The sequence below is a fragment of the Myotis myotis genome, unplaced genomic scaffold (genome assembly GCF_014108235.1).
Source record: "Myotis myotis isolate mMyoMyo1 unplaced genomic scaffold, mMyoMyo1.p scaffold_m19_p_2, whole genome shotgun sequence".
In the NCBI taxonomy this organism is placed as follows: Eukaryota; Metazoa; Chordata; class Mammalia; order Chiroptera; family Vespertilionidae; genus Myotis; species Myotis myotis.
In genome coordinates this window covers 102,857,297-102,874,741 of record NW_023416324.1, presented here as the reverse complement: position 1 = coordinate 102,874,741, position 17,445 = coordinate 102,857,297, and the positions used below count along the sequence as shown (strand labels likewise).

Here is a 17,445-nt window from a genome sequence, read left to right as displayed (position 1 = left end):
AGGGGAGGGCAGGAAGAGATTAACCAAAGATGTTATATGCATACTAGAGCCTGCAGGGACTTGGCTGAAACCAGCAGTCTGACATCCCTGGAGGGGTCCTGAATTGTGAGAGGGTGCAGGCCAGGCCGAGGGACCCCACCAGTGGACGAATTTGTGCACTGGGCCTCTAGTATTATATATTTATATGCTTATTATTATGTATATCATATCTCTATATATAAAAGCCTAAGCGACTAGTCAACCACTTGACCAGTCGCTATGATGCTCACTGACCACCAGGGGGCAGACGCTCAATGCAGGAGCTTCTCCCTGGTGGCCAGTGTGCTCCCACAGTGGGAGCACCACTCAGCTGACCAAGATGAGTGGGGCTCCCAAGCAGAGCACCGCTCAGCTGACCAGGATGAGTAGGGCTGGGATGAGTGGGAGCAGCTCCTCCCTGGATCCTCACAGGCCATGCTGAGGGACCCCACTGGTGTACAAATCTGTGCACTGGGCCTCTAGTATATAACATAATAACAGAGGCTTTTTTTATATGTTTGGGCTGTTTCCCAGATACTTAACACATGGTACATGCTCAATAAATATTTATTGAATAAGTGGATGAATGCTTAAGAGTGAGTAAAGGCAAGAAGGGAAAGGAGAGGGTCAAGTCCAAATTTATAATATGGCAATCAAAAACACTTAGGATTTGACTCTGGCCTCATCTCTTGACATTCTACTTATATAGTCCATGCTTCAGCCAAGTTAGGTCTGTTAGAGCTCCCAAGACACTGCCAGGAATTGCAGGTGGTTTTTGTCTAACTGCAATAAGCAGTAAAACTCAGCTTTGTCTCATCAACAGGTGGTGTTGTTGATACATGGGGAAACAGCTTTTGATGTTAATTTTATTTAAAACCATTGGCTCTACAAGTATAGCAAATGACTTATAAGTTATTAGCTTAAAAAACAGATTGAAAGTTAGAAGCTAAAATCTACTTCATCGAATAGATGTTACTTTCTAATTGGTAAATACAACATTATTGGCTTACTGGTATGTAGGGAATAGGACAACCACTACTGTCTAAAGCCAATTCCAAATACTGTAAGACCAAGAAGTAACAGGAGCGCCCCATAAAGAGGTTGTTCTCCAAGTCTTGACATGGGCAACTGCCCTGAGTGCTCAGCCTTCCTTCCTGAAGACCTGTGTTAGTGGAGAGAAACAAGGACAATAGGGAATCTCCACCAACTGGGTCATGAGAGAGGTATTGCTCCTTCCTGAGCTTTGGTGTCTTAATTTGTAAAACAGGATATCTTACAGAGATGCTAACAAAAGACACAGTCAAATATCACAGTTTATCTTGGGTTACCCATCCATTCTCTCCCATCTTTTTTGTACATCACTCACTGTGCCTAAGATATAGCCCACTTTCCCAGGCAGAAAAATTTATACTGCTGTTTCAGATGGCTTCTCATGTCACTTCTATTTTGATTAATTAACTATTTGATTCTTTGCTAACAAGCTCATATAGGTAATGAAATTCTTTTCATTCATACCACTTTGCAAATTTTCATTTTTCATAAAGTTCCAATTCCAGATGAGTTCACTTTTGTTAATAATTTTGAGAGGGATGTGCTAGATAATTATTGGGTCAATAAAAATAAAGGCATGGTTTGTTATTCAGATTTCATAATTTTATATATCATCACTTTTACTTCATTTGGAATATCCAAATGGGCTCTGTGATTTTCCTACTTTAGCTGCAATTGTATATAAAGTGAAATTAAGGTCATATTTTTATGTGTACATTTGTATATATGTGTAAGTATAAAGGATATACATGTATACTCTGTATGTATATGAGTATATTATTTGCACTGGATTTCAATTTCCTATACCAAATCTTGTTAATTTCCTGACTTTTGGGTCCCTAAATCACTAATCTGCTTTTCAGTCTTATTTATATAATTCACTTTTCTTTCAATAATGATAAATAAGAAAATGCAGCTCAGTAGTACACTGGATAGAAGACAAGAAATTCTCTAAGATTAAAAAAAAATGAGTCTTGCTATTAACTACCTGATGTGTCCCTTTCCCTTGCTTTCATAGTTATGTCATTTTCATCCTTTTTATATTTCTCTTCTTCTATACATCATGATACTATGTAACCCTATCATCATAAAGTGAGTAACTGTATTATCACTATCTTTACAATCTTTTACAAATGAATTACACCTCTTTGGGATGAAGTTTCATGAAAAACTAGTAGTTTTCTAGCAGATCTATTTCCAGAGCTCTAAAATTACTGAATAAACAAAACAGATTTAATATCCACAGTAATACTTCACCCCTTCCCAGAGGCCTGTCTTTTCTCATTCTACATTAACACACTCTTTCAAGCATCTTTGAGACCTAGACTATTCCACATACTCATACTGGAAGAATGCTATCTCTAAAAATAAAACTATAAAGGACTTACTACCTCGGACCCATCCTGTAGCTATTGAAAAATAGCTACAGAATAATTGTCTTTATTTTCTTGAATACACTGCATATAAGTATTAAAAGTAAAATGAAATAAATTTATACAACAGTAAGAATTGCTGAATTTCTGATTCAGTGCCATAAAAAATTTGTGTGACATGTATTCTAGAAATAAGACATAAATGAATGTTTTCAACAATCATAGATAGTATTAGATGAAGCATCCTGACATAAGATGTAAAAAAAAACACCAAAAAATAAAGAAACAAACCCCCCCAAAACAAAACAAAAAACACAATCTGACAATTACAATCAGAAATGGGCTTTTTAAAGAATAGTACTTTGTTGCCGAAACCGGTTTGGCTCAGTGGATAGAGCGTCGGCCTGCGGACTGAGAGGTCCCAGGTTCGATTCTGGTCAAGGGCATGTACCTGGGTTGCGGGCACATCCCCAGTGGGAGATGTGCAGGAGGCAGCTAATCGATGTATCGATGTTTCTAACTCTCTATCTCTCTCCTTTCCTCTCTGTAAAAAATCAATAAAATATATTAAAAAAAAAAAAGAATAGTACTTTGTGGCTTGGATTCTAACATAGAAAGTGCTAGGGATATACAATAGTATTGGCTTATTGGAGGGGGGACAAAAAGTTATGTTGGCCAACATCTTACTCTATAATTCTCAAGGATGACTGGAAATGAGAGTAACACTAGGATAGTCTGGAATTAACCATTTGTCACTGCCCTAAGGTCATAGCTTCCTTATAGGAGAGACTTAACAACTTCACCAAAATCAAGGATTGTACTTTCCAACAAAAAAGAAGGGAACAGCTCAGCAGTAGCTCACTTCTAACAGCTACAGTTGTGAATCGCACATGAAATAGTTGCTGCTGCTCCCACCATGTGAGAGGCAGTACGGCACAGGGATGAAAAGGCTGGGTTCTGGAGCCAGACCATTGGGAACACGCCCTGACTTGGACACTGTAGACCCTCTCAGTGACATAGTCTCATCCTCTTTAAAGTCATAATATCTTATTTTAAGGCTGCAAGGAGGAGTCAAAGGGATAATTCATGTTTAGAAGAGTGACTAGTACCTAGTTAGTACTTGATAAATATTGACATCCACCCACTGAACTAGACATTTTGATGGAAAAGTGTGGTAACTATAAATTCCTGAACTTGAACAATATGTAAATGGGCAAGCTGACTACAGAACAGTTTAGTACAAAAAGAATAGCTAAAGCCTGGCTGGCATAGCTCAGTGGTTGAGCATCGACCTATGAACCAGGAGGTCACTGATCGATTCCCTGTTAGGGCACGTGCTGAGTTGCAGACTTGATCCCCAGTGTAGGGTGTGTAGGAGGTAGCCAATCAGTGATTCTCTCTCATAATTGAGTTTCTATCTCCCTCTCCCTTCCTCTCTGAAATTAATAAAAACTATATATTTTTAAAATAGCTAAAAATGTTGTGAAACAGTAAAACTATACACTTTTCTTTTTCCAACCAACCAATAAAAACATTGGCACACAGCAAATATTCATTAATAAAAATAACAATAATTATAATAATACTAGAGGCCCGGTGCACAAAAATTTGTGCACTCGGGGGGGGAAGAGGGGGTCCCTCAGCCCGGCCTGTGCCCTCTCACAGTCTGGGACCCCTCAGGAGATAATGACCTGCTGGCTTAGGCCCGCTCCCAGGTGGCAGAGGGCAGGCCCAATCCCTAGGTGCAGCCCCTGGTCGGGCTCAGAGCAGGGCCGATTGGGGAGTTGAGGTGCTGCCCCCTGTCATGCACAGAGCAGGGCAGATTGGGAGGTTGTGCTGCCACCCTCAGTCACGCTCAGGGTAGGGACGATTAGGGGGTTGGGGCGCCGCCCCCTGTCACACTCAAGGCAGGGTCGATGGGAAGGTTGCGGCGCCACCCCCTGTCACGCACAGAGCAGGGCCCATCAGGGGGTTTGGGGCTCCGTACCCTGTCACGCACAGAACAGGGTCAATCAGGGGGTTGGGGATCTCCCCCCTGTCATGCACAGAGCAGGGCCGATCAGGGGGTTGAGGAGCTCCCCCCGCCACTCACAGAGTAGGGCCGATAGGGGAGTTGGGCACCGCCCCCTGTCACACTCAGGGCAGGGCGGATCATGGGGTTGGGGCGCCGCCCTCTATCACCCACAGAGCAGGGCCGATCAGGGTGTTGGGGCGCTGCCACTGTCACACTCAGGGCAGGGCTGATGGGGAGGTTATGGCTCTACCCTGTCACACACAGAGCAGGGCCCGTGGGGGGGGAGAGGGAGGGTTGGGGCATCGCACCCAGTCACACACAGAGCCACAGGGCGATCAGCGGGTTGGGGAGCTCCCCCGTATCAGGCACAGAGCAGGGCTGATCAGGGGGTTGGGGCGCCTTCCCCTGTCATGAACAGAGCAGGGCGGATAGGGAGGTTGTAGCCTCACCCCCTGTCACACACAGAGCCGCAGGGCGATCAGGGGGTTTGGGCGCTGCCCCCTGTCACGCTGATCCCGGTGCTGGGAGGCATATTACCCTTTTACTATATAGGATAGAGGCCTGGTGCACGGGTGGGTCTGGCTGGTTTGCCCTGAAGGGTGTCCTGGATCAGGGTGTGGGTCCCCACTGGGGTGCCTGGCCAGCCTGGGTGAGGGGATGATGGCTGTTTGCAGCTGGTCACACACCCTTCAGGGTGGGGGTGCCCACTGGGGTGCCTGGCCAGTCTGGGTGAGGGGCTAAGGGCTGTTTTCAGGTCGACTGAAGCTCCTAACTGCTCCTTTCTTTCTTTTTTCTTTTTTATTCTGGGCCAGCTTTAGCTCTGGCTCCAGCTCTGAGGCCTCTGCTGCTGAAAGCAGGTATCTGGTTTGTTTGGGTTCTATAATTGAAACAATGGATAACTCCAGCTCTGAGATCCTGGCCGGCTGAAAGCAGGTTTCTGGGGTTTTGTTTAGCTTCTATATTTGTTACAATGTTTCTTAAACTGCAAGCTCAGAGGCCGGCAAGGCAGGCGGGGAACATTGGAGTCCTCCGTCAGTGAAGCAAGCAAGCCTCATGTTCGCTTCCAGCTGCCTGGCTGCCGGCCGCCATCTTGGCTGGCAGTTAATTTGCATATCTCCCTGATTAGCCAATGTGAAGGGTAGCGGTCGTACGCCAATTACCATGTTTCTCTTTTATTAGATAGGATAACCTGAATACTATTATATTAAATAAAGAAGTTCATTCAAAGGGGCAATGTCAAAGGACATATATGTAATACCTTAATCAATAAAGAAATTTAAAAAAAATAAAGTTAAGAAAAGTACTTTGGATCTTAATTCCACTGATTACAAAATACAGCTAAATTTTTATTTAATAAAAACCTAGTTTTTATATGAAACTGAAATTATGTTAAATCATAGGTTTTACTTGGGCCCAAACATCCATTAAGAAAGGCCTTCCAGCCTTAGCTGGTTTGGCTCAGTGGATAGTGTGTTGGCCTGCAGATTGAAGGGTCCTGGGTTCGATTCTGGTCAAAGGCACATGCCCAGGTTGTGGGCTTGATCCCCAGTGGGAGGCAGCCCGTCAGTGATTCTCTGTCATCATTGATGTTTCTATCTCTCTCTCCCTCTCCCTGTCTCTCTGAAATCAATAAGAATATATTTTTTTAAATAAAAGAAAAGCCTTCCATTTTACATTTTACAACATAAATACTTACAGAAACAGTGAAAGGGGTGAGCTTTTTCTTATTAATGGCTCTTTCATCAATTGTATCTGGTTCAGATAAGTTGATCATTTTGCTAAAGAGAAAATGGGAATAATTTAGTATAAGATTCTCAGAAATGTTTTTAGTTCATTTTTGCAAGCAGATAAAAATAGTTACATTTTGAAAAGTGAAAACAATCTATTTCTTTACAATATTATACTGAATTCATATCAGGGACTTAATTTTAAAAATCTAAAAAATATTCCCTAACTTATAACAAATACATCATTCACTCAATAGTAATCTTAGAAAGGAGACATATGTAATACTCTTTGTAATACTTTAAGCAATAAATAATAAAAAAAATAGTAATCTTAGCATTTACTCCTAACTTTTCAAAAACAGACCTGCATTTTCTTTATGTGAGTCTTTTGTTTATTTTACTTACTAATCGTCAGCATATAGCATTGTAAACAAAAAATGCTTGAGAAGCCGTTTCATAAAGCAGAATCAATTATGTTAAAATTAGTGGCCTGGTGCACAGATTTGTGCATATTGAAAGTAATTAGAAGAAATATTTTAATATCACTATTCACCATTTTCTATAACAGACGTGTCAGAAATGAAAAAAAATTAGTAAAATGTATATGAAAATAACATATAAATTGATTAATAAGTAAACAATAACAACATGATATAACAACAAAGACATGACATAAAAACAAAAACATGATATAAAAACAACATTGATAAAAACAAAGACTGATAAATTGATTAAATTTATTCTAATATCTCCCTGTATACCACATTAAGAGTAAAAACACTTTCAGAGTGCTTGACTAATTTCCCTTGTGATGAAGTATTTACAACTTTAACTTTAATGTCACATGCTCTTCGAACTCGAGAGAAAGCAACATATAACTGACCACAACCCAAAACGGGTTCAGGTAGGAATATTCCTACTCTGTCTAGAGTTTGTCCTTGTGATTTATTAATAGTCATTGCAAATGCTGGAATCACAGGAAACTGTCTTCAAATTAATTTAAATGGGAGGCTAATGTCAGATAGGAACAGTTGTGCCAATAGTTGGTCTTCAGACATAATCTGTTGACGATACAGCTTTCTTTCAGCTTCAGAATGTCAACAAAAACAACCAAATTCATGATCACCAATGACAGATCAAAACACACGTGTGCGATTTGTGCCAGCGAGAGCTTTATATGGATCATGCATGTATGAGTCAACGTTTATTTTTAAACTGTCGGTGCGCGTCATATGTACTAGCTAGCCGGTCAATCGAATGGTCAGATGTATGATGGTCAGTCACTTAGCCTTTTATATATATTGACTAGAAGTCCAATGCACAAAATTCATGCAAGGGGCTTGGCCCTCGCAGCCACAGCAGCTGCCTCAGCCCTTGCAGCCCGAGCTTCGTCCGGAATGTTGTTGTCCGGAAGGTCATCTGGAAGGTCGTTTGGCTGTCTGGTCTAATTAGCATATTACGCTTTTATTATTATAGATACTATCATTAAAATACTGAGAAAGGAGCCAGAGACTTGGTCTTTCTAAAACTTCTATAATTTAAACATTTTAAAATAAATTAACAAATTTTATCTCTATATTTTAGAATATATATGTTGGAAAGTGTCCTTTCAATTCATAATAGGAATCACCTCTAAAGAACAGAGGAAGAGACCAGAATTGTAGGTCAAGGTCACAGTACATATTTTTCCTTAGTTTGTTTCTTTTTAAAATGTGAGGCTCTGCTTTTAAGATCTGTATTCCTATTGAAAATCAAAATCAAGGGGAGATCTCAATGGGGGAAAAAGGAGACATATGTAATAATTTAAACAATAAAGAATTAAAAAAGAAAATCAAGATCAAGATAGCTTTAGCCTTTCTGTTTCATGGGAGGTTTCTGTCCTCCCTGTGCTCAACTTAGAACACCTGCATTACCATTTGACCAGTGTAGTGCCCCACTCAAACTCCCCACCTGGCACTGTCCCTTTCCCCGATTCCCTGATGGGAGGGGATTGTGGCTCCCAAGGAGATCCAACTCATACACCTCTCCCATCTCTTTGACTTGCCAGACTACAGTTGAACTCAACAGGGTCTTCCTTCCCTGCTGATTCTGCTAAGCCCGTTCCCTTGGGTGGTTTCACTGGATAGTAGGTAGGGACAGTGGGACTTTCCTTCATCCAGTCACAGTATGTTATATGTAATGTCCTAAAAACGAATCCAGAGGGAAGAAGGTGGCTGGCAGGACAGCAGTGAGGGAGAGAGTGTGAGTGAGGGAGTGAAAGGGAAGTGCGTGGACGTGTGGGGTGGTGAAGGACAGTTAGATTTCACAGGACTTTTGGGGGCTGGCAGACAAGGCCCCCTAGCCAGGCAGCCTCTGTTACCACTGCAGTCTCTCCCATGGCGTCTGGCTCTGCCACAGAGACTGTGCCATCTTGAAGGGGAGAGCTGCTGTGACTGGGAGCCCAGCCTCACCACCACCCAGGGTTCCCTCAGACACCACCCGGAACCCTACAGCCACTCTGGCCAGAGGCCTGCTGCCTCAGCTGTGGATCCATGAACACCAAAACCCCAGCCTCCTCGGTCAAAGGCTCCTGTGAGTTTTGGAGTGTGCTCCCCTCCCGCTGGCCAGACACTTTAGCCCCAGAGGCCACGACCACAGGCAAACAGGCAAGCCTTAAGCAGCAACCCAGGCTCTGTGACCGTGCAAAAACAATCAAGCCTTACACAGCCTCCCCGGAATCCAAGCCTTATGCAGCAACCCCAGGCGCCCCATCCTCGTGCGAACAGCCAAGCCTTATGCAGCAACCCTGGATGCTACAACCACACTAGCCACTGCCAAGCCCAACATAGCAAGCCCAGGTGCCACAACTGAGAGTGAGCAGCCAAGCCCTACACAGCAACCCCAGGTGCCTCACACAGCAACCCCAGATGCTAGCCACTGACAAGCCTAACACAGCAACCCCAGACGCCCCAACCACATGAATCACCTCCAAGCCTGACACATCGACCCCACACCTGGTGAACATGCAACCCATTGCCAAGCTGCAGTCATAGGCCCAGTGCAACTAGACAACTAGATCCTTCGGTGAGAGCAAAGATGAAGAGTAAAGAAACAACGCCCAAAGGAGAGAAAAGGGGGAATCACCAGAAAAGGAACTAAATGAAATGCAGGCATGCAATTTGTCAAAAGAGAATTCAGAATAAGGGTTTACAGTTTGTAAACCAGATGGATGAGAATATCAACAACTTATATAAGGATCAAGAGGAGATAAAGAGTGATATAGCAACAATAAAAAACACTACGGAAAGTTTCAACAATAGACTAGAACAGCGGTTGCCAACTGGTGGTCCACAGACCACTGGTGGTCCGTGAGGTCCAAAAGGTTGGCGACCACTGGTTTAAGGAAACCTTTGGAGCAGCAGTTGCCAACAGGTGGTCCATGAACCACTGGTGGTCCATGAAGTCTGAAAGGCTGGCAACAAGCAGAGGACCGAATTAGTGAATTAGAAGACAGGGCAGCAAAACACATTCAATCTGAACTACAATTGGAAAAATAAATTAAAAGGCAGGAGGAGAACCTAAGGGAGCTTTGGGACAACATGAAATGAAGCAATATACATGTAATAGGGGTTCCAGAATGACAACAAGAAGAGCAAAGGTTAGAAAACCTACTTGAAGAAATAATGTCAGAAAGCTTCTCTGATTTGGGAAAAAAGAAAGTCACACAAGCACAGAAAGTCCCAAACAAGATGAACCCAAAAAGACCCACACCAAGACACATCGTAAATATGATGGCAAACATTCAAGACGAGAGAATCTTAAAGGCTGCAAGACAGAAAGACAGAGTTACCAACAAGGGATCTACCATTAGATTATCAAATGATTTCTCAACTGAAACATATCAGGCTAGAAAGGGATGGAATGAAGTATATAAAGAGATGCAGGGCAGGGGACTGAGTCCCAGAAGACTCTACCCAGTAAGGCTATCATTCAAAATTGAAGGGGAAATCAGGAGCTTCATAGAAAAAAATAACCCTAAGGGAGTTTATCACTAACAAACCATCAATGCAAGAAATGCTAAAGGGACTGTTGTAAAAAGAATAAATAAAAAGGGAAGAAGGAACACAGGCACAAAAAATAAAAATGGCTACAAACAAGTACCTATCATTAATAACCTTGAACGTAAATGGACTGAATGCTCCAATCAAAAGACATTGAATGGATGAATGGATAAGAAAACATGACCCATGCATATGCTGTCTGCAGGAGACCCACCTCACAACAAGGGATGCACACAGACTGAGAGGGAAGGGACAGAAAAATATTTTTCAGGCAAATGGAAATAAAAAAAAAAAGCTGGGGAAGCAATTCTTATATCAGAAAAAATAGACCTCAAAGTGAAGGCCATAACAAGAGAGAAGTAAGGCCACTTCATAATACTAAAGGGATCAATACAACGAGAAGATATAACTCTGGTAAACATATATACACCCAATACAGGGGCACCCAAGAACATAAAAACACTTCTGGAAGAAATCAAGGGAGAGATAGACAACAATACAAGTATAGTAGGGGACTTTAATACCCCACTGATATGACTGGATAATTCCTCTGAACAAAAAATCAGCAAAGAAACAGCAATCCTAAATGACTCACTAGATCAGATGGACTTAATTGACATCTTCAGAACATTTCACCCCAAAGCTATGGAATATACATTCTTATGAAGTTCACATGGGACATTTTCAAAGACAGACCACATACTGGGTCACAAGCAAAGTCTCACCAAATTCAAGAAGATTGAAATCATATCAGCCATCTTCTCAGACCACAACTGCATAATATTAGAATATTATTTTACAACTACAATAAAAAGAATAAAAAAATTCAAACACCTGGAGGCTGAATAGCATGCTATTAAATAATGATTGGGTTACCAAAGAGATCAAAGAAGAAATTAAAAACATCCTGAAAATGAATGACAATGAAAACACAACAGCCAAAATCTATGGGACACAGTGAATGCAGTCCTGAGAGGGAAGTTCCTAGCTCTACAGGCCTACCGCAAAAAACAAACAAGCAAACAAAAACAAACAAACAAAAAAAAAAACCCAAACCAAAAAGAAAAATAGTAATAAATTATCTAACCCTACAACTTAAAGAATTAGAAAGAGAGCAATAAGAAAAGCCCAGAATAAGCAGAAGGAAGGATATAATAAAGAGCAGAGCAGAAATAAACGACATAGAGATAAAAAAAACAAAAACAAAAACAAAAACAACGAAACAAACAAAAGATCAATGAAACCAAGAGCTGGTTCTTTGAAAGGATAAACAAGATTTATGAACCTCTAGCCAGGCTCACCAAGAAACAAGAGAGAGGACCCAAATAAACAAAATCAGAAATGAAAGAGGTGAAGTAACAACCGACCACACAGACATACAAGGGATTGTAAAAACAAATACTGTGAATAACTCTACTCCAGGGGTGGGCAACCTTTTTGTGAGTGCGTGCCAAAACCAGAAAAATCTCTGACTCAAAATTCTTCTGCATGCCAACCCTAATTTTTTGAGAACATGTTACGCCTACTTGATATCTCTTAAGGTGTTCGTATGTGAAGAACCTTGAAGAAATAATAAAATTCATTCAAGCGACAAAAACATAGTATATGATGATGAAAAATACATTTATTTTTTAATGTATACATGTACACTGATAGTTCAACAGAAAACTTTATGACTCCATTTGATATTATCAGTGGGACTTTTGCTGCTGCATCACTGATGACAGAGATTTTACATCAGGTTTATATTTTGTGACCTTCAGAGATATGCATGAGCTACTACTTTCATCCATCAGGCTACTCCTATTACGAGACTTAACAAAATTCATCACTGAGAACAAAGATTCACAAGCGTATGTGGATGAAAACATGGAGAGTAATGCTGTTGTAAAGTTTTTTAAACAGAAAAAAATTTCTGGAATGGCATTCCAAGTCCTCAATAGTTCGTTTTCGACACTTCTCTCCGGTACTCCTATCTCTAATCACTTTTTTTCAATGTTTTCCAAGTCAACTCTAAGGTCAATAAATTTCTGCTTCCAAATTGAGCTACTCTGAAATTCAATCAACTGCATTTCAAAGTCAACCATGTCTATCCATGAAAACATTTGTAAGTTTAGTTCCTCCAGTTTCATGCTGTCTGGAAACCTCATGAATTTTGCTGTCTCTTCCAGTTCTCTGAATTTCACAAATCTTGAGAAGAACTGCTCAATAGTTGACTCGATGATGTTTAAAAACAGTTTTTGAAGGCTTTGACAGTCTGTTGTCATTTGGGAAATACCTAAATCTCTCACCATCTACATCCCTCTTAAAGACTTCGAGTTTCTTTTCAAAAGCCTTTATGTAACCAAACATAACATCAAGCGTCTTGCCAGTTCCTTGTAATTTAACATTTAAGTAATTCAAATGTTCACAAAAATCTGCAAAGAAAATCAGTTTAGAAACCCACGTGGCGTCAGACAATTCTTGGTAAGAAACATGTTGGTTATTCAAGAAGAGCATTATCTTGCTTAACCATTCAACGAATCGTTTCAGAACCAAACCTTGGCTAAGCCATCGAACATTGTTGTACATTTTCAGTCCTTTATACACAGATTCTACCTCATTCAGTAAAACTTGAAATTGTCTTTTATTTAAAGCCTGAGCAGAAATGTAATGAACAACTTTGGTAACTGTTTGCATCACTTCCTGCAGTTCCTTCAGGCCAGCTTTTGCACATAAAGCCTCCTCATGTATGATGCAATGAACACCTATCAGTGTATGACCAATTTCTTTCGCAAACAGATTTACAAAACCTGCCTTCTCACCAGTCATGCAAGGAGCACCATCAGTGGTGACAGATACTACTTTTGAAATGTCAATTTGTCAAGAAGAGAATTCGTTCATAACTGCTTTACATATTTCAGCCCTGGTAGTATGCTCAGGTAGAGTTAGAAGGGCAACCATCTCTTCACATATTTCATCATCTTTACAAAGTTGAGAAAAAATGGCCAGCCTAGATGATGATGTAATGGCTGTACTTTCATCAATACAAACAGAAAAAAAATGACATGGAGACAAATCTTTTGTTAATTGTTCAGCAGTATTACTTGCCAACTTAAGTATCTTATCCTTAACTGCTTTCCTGCTCACGGACAAATCTTTAACGTGCTGAATAATCTTTTCTTTTTCTGAGAGGGTTTCACATACCAGCAAAAGTTACTGGCGTGCCATGTTTGGCACGCATGCCAGGGGTTTCCCACCCCTGCTCTACTCCAACAAACTGGACAACCTTGACGAAATGAACATATTCCTAGAAAAATACAAGCTTCAAAAACTCAATCAGGAAGAATCAAAAAACCTGAATAGGCCGATAACTACTGATGAAATTGAAACAGTAATAAAAAAATTTCCAGAAAACGAAAGCCCTGGACTGCATGGCTTCACAGGGGAGTTTTATCAAACATTCAAAGTAGAACTAAAACCTATCCTTCTCAGACTATTCTAAAAAATGCAAGAGGAAAGCATACTTCCAAGCTCTTTCTATGAAGCCAGCATTACCCTAATCCCAAAACCAGATAAAGACACTACAAAGAAAGAGAATTACAAGCCAATATCCCTGATGAAGTGGGATTTATTCCAGGGATGCAAGGATGGTACAATATCCACAAATCAATAAATGTGATACATCACATAAACAAATTAAGAGACAAAAATTACATAATCATATCAATTGATGCAGAAAAGGCATTTGACAAAATCCAACACCCTTTCAGATAAAAACTCTCAGCAAAGTGGGAATAGAGAGACCATACCTCAACATAATAAAAGCCTTATATGACAAACCTACAGCTAACATCATACTCAATGGGCAAAAACTAAAACCATTTCCCCTAAGAGCAGGAACAAGGAGAGGGATGCTCACTTTCACCACTCCTATTCGACATAGTACTGAAAGTGCCACCCATAGTGATCAGACAAGAAGAAATAAAAGGCATCCAAATTGAAAAGGAAGAAGTAAAATTGTCCTTATTTGCAGATGGCATGATATTATACATAAAAAACCCTAAAGACTCCATCAAAAAACTATTAGACTTAATAAATGAATTTGGCAATGTACCAGGATACAAAATTAACACCAAGAAATCTGTGGAATTTCTATACACCAATAGTGAACTTACAGAAAGAGAGACTAAAAAAACAATCCCATTTACCATCGCACCAAAAAAATTAAGAAATCAGGAATAAACTTAACCAAGGAGGTAAAGGATCTGTACTCAGAAAATTACAGGATGCTGAAAAAAGAAATAGAGGAAGACATAGGTAGAACCAACATCATTAAAATAATCATACTACCCAAAGCAATCTATAGATTCAATGCACTCCCCATTAAAATACCAATAGCATTTTTTTTTTCCCTTAGGGGAGAGCGCGAACGCAGTCCCCCACTACCACAAATTATGCAGTCGAGTTTCCCACATTTGGGGAAATCGCAGGGGTCAGCACATCCTGAGTGCAATGGATAAGCCTCGCCCTGGGAAAACCACCTTCGTGATCATGGTATCTCCCCTGCCAGGTAAGTATCCAATAGCATATTTCAAAGACCTAGAACAAACTCTCCAAAAATTCATTTGGAATAAAAAAAAGACCCCGAATAGCTGCAGAAATCTTGAGAGAAAAGAACAAAGTTGAAGGGATCACAACACCAGATATCAAGCTATACTACAAAGCCACTGTTCTCAGTACTGCCTGGTACTGGCACAAGAACAGATATATAGACCAATGGAACAAAACAGAGAACCCAGAAATTGACCCAAGCCATTATGCCCAATTAACATTTGACAAAGGAGGCAAGAGCATACAATGGAGTCAAGACAGTCTCTTCAATAAAGGTGTTGGGAAAATTGGACAGATACATACAAAAAAATGAAACTAGATCACCAACTCACACCATACACAAAAATAAACTCAAAATGGATAAAGGACTTAAACATAAGATGGGAAACCATAAAAATCTTAGAAGAAGCTATAAGCAGCAAAACAGCAGACATTTGTTGTAGCAATGTCTTTACCAATATAGCTCCTAGGGCAATGGAAACTAAGGAGAAAATAAACAAATGGGACTACATCAAAATAAAAAGGTTTTACACAGCAAAAGAAACCATCAACAAAACAACAAGAAAGCCCAATGCATGGGAGAACATATTTGCCAATGTTATTTTCAATAAGGGTTAAATCTCCAAAATTTATAGGGAACGCATACATCATAATAAAAGGAAGATCCAATCAAAAAATGGGCCAAGAACCTAAATAGACACTTTTTGAAAGAGGATATAGAGAAGGCCAAGAGATAGATGAAAACATGCTCAAAGTCACTAATCATCTAAGAGATGCAAATCAAAACAACAATGAGGTACTATCTCACACCTGTCAGAATGAGTATCATCAACAAATCAACAAATGTTAAGTGCTGGCGAGGATGTGGAGAAAAAGGAACCCTCTTTCACTGCTGGTGGGAATGCAGACTGGTGCAGCCACTGTGGAAAACTGTATGGCGTTTCCTCAAAAAATTAAAAATGGAACTTCCATTTGACCCAGTAATACCACTTCTAGGACTATATCCCAAGAAAACAGAAACACCAATCAGAAAGGATGTATGCACCCCTATGTTCAGAGCAGCACAATTTATAATAGCTAAGATTTGGAAACAGCCTAAGAGCCCATCAGCAGATGAGTGGATTAGAAAACTGTGGTACATATACACAATGGAATACTAGACTGCTGTAAAAAAAAAAAAAAGTAATTCTTACCATTTGCAATAGCATGGATGGAACTGGAGAGCATTATGCTAAGTGAAATAAACCAGTCAGAGAAGGATAAATATCACATGATCTAACTCATTTGTGAAATAAAATGAATAATATAAACTGATGAACAAAAACAGAACCAGAGTCATAGAAGCATTGAACAGAATGTCCAACCTATGAGGGAAGGCAGAGGGTGAGGGGGTAAGAGATCAACCAAAGGACTTGTATGCATGCATATGAGCATAATCAATGCACACAGACAGTAGGGGTGTGAGGGCATGTGCTGGGGTGGGAGCAGCCAGGGAGAGGTCAATGAGGGAAAAAGGAGACTTATGTAATACTTTAAATAATAAGAAATTAATCATAAAAAATAAAAAGATAAAAATAAAATAAAAACATATCCAGTACTCATGAGTAGGTTTTCCTTCTTTTCAAGTAAAAACACAGAAAACTGACTGGAGGAAATATTCCAGAATGTTAATAATGGCTAAGTATGGGTGATAAGACTATTTGTGATGGTAAGTTTTCTGTAGTTTTATAAACTTAAAAAAAACTCACACTTGTTTTCTACCAAGAACTATGCTGGGACTATAGTACATGCAACAAAGATAAGACGTGCCCTTTGAGAGTTTCCAAAGGAGTAGGCAGAAACTGTCTGCAAAGAGTCAAGGAATAGACAAGGCTGAACTACAACATTAATGTCATTCAAGTACAAATGTGATATACCCTTCTTCTACATTTACTCATGTTCCTGTCCCCATCAACAGTCAATACTCCCTTGCTGAGAAGTGAAAAGAGAAACCCTGTGAACATTGTAAAATACATCAGAGGAAGAACTCAAAAGTGTCCTGGTAAAGGTTACTATTAAGGTAATAGAATAAAAAGACATCAGAAAATTAAGAAATTACATTTGAAAGAAAATTCTAGAAAACATATAGCACTTAATTTTCTATGTGACATAAATTCTTCAAGACCTATGTAGCTACTCATTAACTAGTTCCAAAAGACAATGGATTTGCTGATTGTAATTTTCTTTGAATTCTAATCAATGGATACTGTAAGAACAGAGCTCCCTCATCCCAATGCTCAGCTTACCAAAGAAGGATGCCATCTGCAAGTGATTTGAAAAGACTGCCATCACTGGGATTCATGGGTAGGAGATGCTTACAGTCAGGGTCATTCTCCAGGGCCTTGTTTATCCAGTTAACAAATGCCACTTTTTCTTCCTCTGAAAACAGAAAATCTCAGTAGCAAAGCTCATTTCACAAAATTCATTGCACTATTAAAACATTTCTGTTCAAAGATTATAAATTCCAATTATTAGAACTCTACTAAAACACTAAAAGCTTTAATAAAAGGAGAAGGGGGAATTCATTCCAGTTTTTCATCTGCTATATTAGGGAGGAGTACGATATATAAATTAAATGAGCACAATAAACA

The 17,445-nt window shown here is 39.9% G+C and overlaps 1 protein-coding gene and 1 non-coding gene across 5 annotated transcripts in view; both read right to left on the bottom strand.

Annotated features, from left to right (window-relative positions):
* The window catches only part of PLS1 (plastin 1), a 163,290-nt gene that overhangs the window by 57,693 nt on the left and 88,152 nt on the right, over window positions 1-17,445 (bottom strand). For all 4 annotated transcript variants that reach the window (XM_036352524.1, XM_036352525.1, XM_036352526.1 and 1 more), the window contains 2 exons: window positions 17,101-17,233; window positions 6,152-6,233 (listed from right to left, as the gene is read on the bottom strand). In XM_036352524.1, coding sequence (XP_036208417.1) covers window positions 6,152-6,233; window positions 17,101-17,233 — 215 coding nt within the window. The remainder of the gene's footprint in view (window positions 1-6,151; window positions 6,234-17,100; window positions 17,234-17,445) is intronic.
* On the bottom strand, window positions 14,619-14,782 carry LOC118677855. Its single transcript, XR_004974579.1, has one exon. It is a non-coding gene; the product is annotated as a U1 spliceosomal RNA (small nuclear RNA).